Consider the following 4611-nt stretch of genomic DNA (forward strand, 5'->3'; position numbering starts at 1 on the left):
GTCCTGTTTCCTGTTTGATCTTGAGCTTGAGGCCAATGCGGCTCCGAGCCTCATAGGTCTTGATGGGCGGGCGGTTACGGGAGGGCATCGGGCCGTCCTCGTCGGCGTCCAGGGAGGAGGCAGCGGAGGACAAGGCGGACGAGGACAGGGAGGAGGAGGACGCCCGGGCCCAGCTCACGGAAGGGGAGCCGCCCGCCCCACCGTGCCGGATCACCAGCTTGGTGGGCAGGTGCAGAGGGGGCTGGGTCGGGGCCCCAGACGCTGAGGACGGTGATGGGCCGTGGCTGGGGAGCCGGTGTCCCTCGGAAGAGGCGGCGAGGGGGAGGCCGAGAGAGCGCGAGGAAGACACATACTCGTCTGCAGGAGAAGGGGGCCAAGAAAACCCAGGGGCTTAGGGAAAGCACGAGGCGCCTGCAGAGCAGAGCTGAGAGGAGCCGGCGTACGCTGAGCGCCTACTCCCTGCCAGGCCCGGGGCTAAGCCCTTGACTCGCCGAGTCCTGAGGACATACTGCTAGGCAGGACCCCTTCCCCAATTCCCAAGTCCCCCCAGTGTGCAAGCACAGGTCAGCACCGGAGAGGGGACGCCCCCTTCACTTCTGCAGCCCAGGCACCTTGCTTGCTGCACCCCAGCCCTGGCTCTGCTCCCCTGCTTTTCTATCCCCTGGGGGTGGCCGAATGTTCCCTCCATCCAGGCCAGGATCGGGGAGGTGAAATGGACACTTGATGATGGAGGAGGAGGAAGGTGAGCTCAGCTTTCTGTGGTTTCAGAGCCGGGAGCACGCGGCAGGAAGGCGGGGCTCGGGCGCCGCCCAGTGGTGGGGTGAGGTGAGGCCACGCACCCTGCTCCCGCCCCAAGTCTAATTCGGCGGCTCTGGCACTGGGCACTACGCGGGCAGGAGTGGGGGACTCCGCCTCTCTCCCCTCTCACCAGGCTTCTCCTTGGCCAGCTGCTTGTCCAAGGCCAGCGTGGTCTTTTCCTCCTGAATGAACATTCGGTCGATCATTACCATCTCCGCCGAGGGGCTCACCCTCTGAGGGGGGAGAGAAGAGAAGATGGGCAAGTGAAGAGGTAAGGTGGGGGAGGGGCAACCGGCATGGATGGGAACACATTCCAAACTGTCCTTGTGATCCCACCCAGCCCCCCTCCCTCCTTCTTGTCCAGAGGGGGTGAGGGGAAAGGGCAGGGTCCCCCGGGGAAGAAGGTGACGGCCACCCTACCCGGGACTCCTCCAAGAGCAGGAGGCGGTATTTATTGAGCATGGCCTGGGTGCGTTTCAGCAGCTGCGTGGAGACTGTCTCAAACTCCTCGTCCACTGTGGAGGAAGAGAAGGGGTCCGGAGGCCCAGATGTTGGGGACCTAGGGACCCGCAGATGCGCACGGAGCTGGGCGCATCCTGACCCACAGTCAAGGGCGCGTGCAGAGTTGCACTAGCACCCGCTCCTCGCCACCCGCCTCCACACGCGGGGGACAGGGTGGGGAGAATCCCAGGGGAGGCCTCACCTTTGTGGTAGTCGTTGGGGGAGGGGAGCGCACCCTGGTAGACGTGGTAGGGCAGGAGGCGATGCAGGGCGTCCTCAAAGGAGGGGAAGGCCGTCTTGTAGTCAGGGTGCAGGACGGAGCCCTGATGTTTGTGCAAATGCTCCAGGAAGCTGGGGGTTGGGGAGGATACCACACACCCACACACCCACACACACACGCGCACACGCGCACACACACACACACAGAGCTGGTGGTGAGGCCAGGAGACAGCAGATCCTGGACCCTGAGCCCCAGGCCACAAGACAGAAAACGACGGGACAGGGAAAGGAACGCTGGGGGAGTGTGTGTTAATGGGTGCTCATTATGCCCATTTTACAGATGAGGAAACGGGTCCACAAAGGTGAAGTCCCTGACCCAAAGCACCTACAGCGAGGAAGAGGCAGTGCTGGGAGTCAGAGGCCGGAGCTTGAGACTCGGCTTCCATGCAATACCGTCTCCTGCCACCTGGGGTCAGCATGTCCCCGCTCTGCCTCTGACCCAGCAGCAGGCTTGGGGAGGCGGGCAGGGAGGTTGGGCCCCTGGTTGGTTGGTTGATAAGATCCTGTTCTCTCAATGGGCTGTTTTCTAGCCCAGCACGTAAACATGTACGAATGTACACCATACACCAGACATAATGTCCCACCAGACATGCTTGGCTGTACCCTGTGCTCTAGACCAGCAGCCCCTACACATCACGGGGGCAGGACCTGGTCTGGCTGGTGTTTCCAGAATCTAGCACAGGACTGGGCACCGTATGAGGACACGACTAACACTCTCGGTGGAAGGAGGGCAGAAGAGAGGGACAGACCGCAGGCAAGCCGCCCATCCACCCAAACATCGGATCAGCCACGCACCAGTCTCATTACCATCCGTCCATCTATTCACCCAGGCCCCCATTCATCCTTCCACCCGCCCAAATGCTCATCGCCCATCCCCTGATACGAAGCACTGCCTGCCCCAGGCCTGTCTGAGATGCTGGGGGTGCAGAGGTGACCAAGCCATGCCCAATCGCTCCCTCTTGAAGCCAGCAGCCTAGCTGTCTCATGAACGCTCCTAATACAGCCTCACTGAATCCTCACCCATCACCCTATTATCACTACTATTCCCACCCCACTTTCTAGAGGGGGAAGCTGAGGGTCTTCAGGGAAATGGCGCTGCCCAAACCACAGGGCTAATGAGAGGTGGAGGGAAGGCCTATTCCCACCCCACTTTCTAGAGGGGGAAGCTGAGGGTCTTCAGGGAAATGGCGCTGCCCAGACCACAGGGCTGATGAGAGGTGGAGGGAAGGCACGAGGACCAGGCACTGAACTCACCAGGCTTCTTTGCTGGGCTGAAGGGTAGGTGGCTTCTTCAGGCTGCTCAACTTGCACTCATACTAGCCTGACCCTCTCTACCCCCCAGCCCGGGACAAAGATGGGAGGGGGCCGACGTCGCCCGAGATGGGGTCCTGGTCCCAGCTGCGGGACGCTCTGCCCATCACATTCAACCTGCGGGGAAGACCCGGGCTGGACACGGCGAGGAGAGGGTGACAGGCAGGCTCGAGCCCTCGGCGCCCTCCGCCTGGGTCCCCTCCAGCCCCTTATCCGGCCTGGGTCTCTCGGCCTCCGCCTGGTGTCTCCCTCCCCGCCCACCAAATGGCCCTCGAATCCCTCGTCCTTGTCCGGCGTCTGATTTGCAGACTCTTCTCATTTTGCCTAAATCTCTCTCTTGACTTCCCTTGCTCATGCCCGGTCTTCCCTCTCAAGCTCTTTCGAATCTTGGTCTCCGCCTCCGTCTCCCCCAGACCCCGCACACTCCCTGTCTCGCCCCTCCAGCCTGGGTACCACTATCCTAGTTCTCCCCCCAACCTCCCCCCTCCGTCTCCGTTTGACTCAGTGTCTCACTGCCCACCCCGCCCTGCCCTTCCGTCTAGGGTCTCACCCCACCTGTCCCGAGCCCATGCAGCCCCTCCTCCTACAGTCAACCTCTCACCTGCTCCAGTCCCCAGTGACCGTCGGGGTTCTCACTCAAGCCAACTCTCCTACCATCACCCTGTCATTTTGGTGTCCGGGAGGGGTCTCTGTCCAACTATCTCGGTCTCCCGTGTGTCCCCCCCCCGCAAACCAGACCGTCCTGGTGTCTCACCCATCGCCAGGCTGTGTCTCATCTGCTCGTCTCTGTCTACCGGTCAGCACCCCCTGCCCCCCTCCGGTCCCCGTCCCGGTTTCCTGGCGATGTCGCTCGGGCCCTAGCCCTCCACTCTGGCGGCCCCTTACCTGCAGCCCGGAGGACTTCCCTGGCCCAGATGCAGCGGCCTTGGCCACAGTCAGGGTGGGGAGATTGCTGGCAAAGGCTTTGCTCTCGGCGGGAAGCAGAGGAGGGAGGCCTGGGGGCGAGGTGGGGCAGACAGGACTCAGGGGTCACTGGCGCGAAGGTGCCTCCAAAGACGCGACCCTGCACCCCTCACTTCTCTGCTTCTTTGGCCTCAGTGGCTGTGTCAGCCCTGGAGGGAGCGCCCCCGGAGGGACATCTGGAGAGAAGGCCCTTCCTCCTCCACCTTCCCTGTCCTGGGAGGTCTGGGCCACCCCTCGGGCTCACGCCCCCAGGCTCTGCCCTAGCCCATCCTCCCCGGCCCCTGGCCCCCCATCCACCCACCTTCGGGCCCCCCAGCCCTCGTGCGTGGGCCACCTCTCCCCTACCTGCAGTGGCCACGGGCGCCGGGGCCGGGGCATGGCTGGGGGCGGTGGAGGTCCCAGATGGGGCCTGCCCACTGACCAGCCCGGAGGCGGTGGGGCTGCCGAGGGGCCCCAGGCTGGCGGAGGTCTGCGGGGCGGCGGCAGCGCCCACAGCCTTGCTCTGGAGAATGATTCCGGACGGCACCTGAGGAGGGCGACAGGTGGCTGGGGGACACACGCTAGGAGTGGGGGCGGCCAGGAACCAGGGCTGAGGGCGAAGACAAAGCCATGAAGTGCCAGGGGCTCCAATGGGACTGAAGGGGAGGGCGGGACGGGCGGAGGGCCGGTCCCTGCCTCCGATTACCTGGTGAAATCTCTCGAGAAGAGCCTTCGGCTGGGGCAGCGCCGGGAAGGGGGTGGCCTCCATCTTGAAGGTCC

The 4611-nt window shown here is 63.8% G+C and overlaps 1 protein-coding gene across 1 annotated transcript in view; it reads right to left on the bottom strand.

Annotated features, from left to right (window-relative positions):
- Window positions 1-4611, bottom strand: part of BICRA (BRD4 interacting chromatin remodeling complex associated protein) — a gene marked incomplete at its 5' end in the record, with an annotated part of 20151 nt that overhangs the window by 1211 nt on the left and 14329 nt on the right. The window contains 8 exons of the mRNA XM_024768244.1: window positions 8-357; window positions 929-1031; window positions 1219-1313; window positions 1502-1650; window positions 2833-2894; window positions 3775-3884; window positions 4198-4378; window positions 4538-4611. Coding sequence (XP_024624012.1) covers window positions 8-357; window positions 929-1031; window positions 1219-1313; window positions 1502-1650; window positions 2833-2894; window positions 3775-3884; window positions 4198-4378; window positions 4538-4611 — 1124 coding nt within the window. The remainder of the gene's footprint in view (window positions 1-7; window positions 358-928; window positions 1032-1218; window positions 1314-1501; window positions 1651-2832; window positions 2895-3774; window positions 3885-4197; window positions 4379-4537) is intronic.

This window comes from Neophocaena asiaeorientalis, unplaced genomic scaffold (genome assembly GCF_003031525.2).
Source record: "Neophocaena asiaeorientalis asiaeorientalis breed wild unplaced genomic scaffold, Neophocaena_asiaeorientalis_V1.1 scaffold629, whole genome shotgun sequence".
Taxonomy (NCBI): domain Eukaryota; kingdom Metazoa; phylum Chordata; class Mammalia; order Artiodactyla; family Phocoenidae; genus Neophocaena; species Neophocaena asiaeorientalis.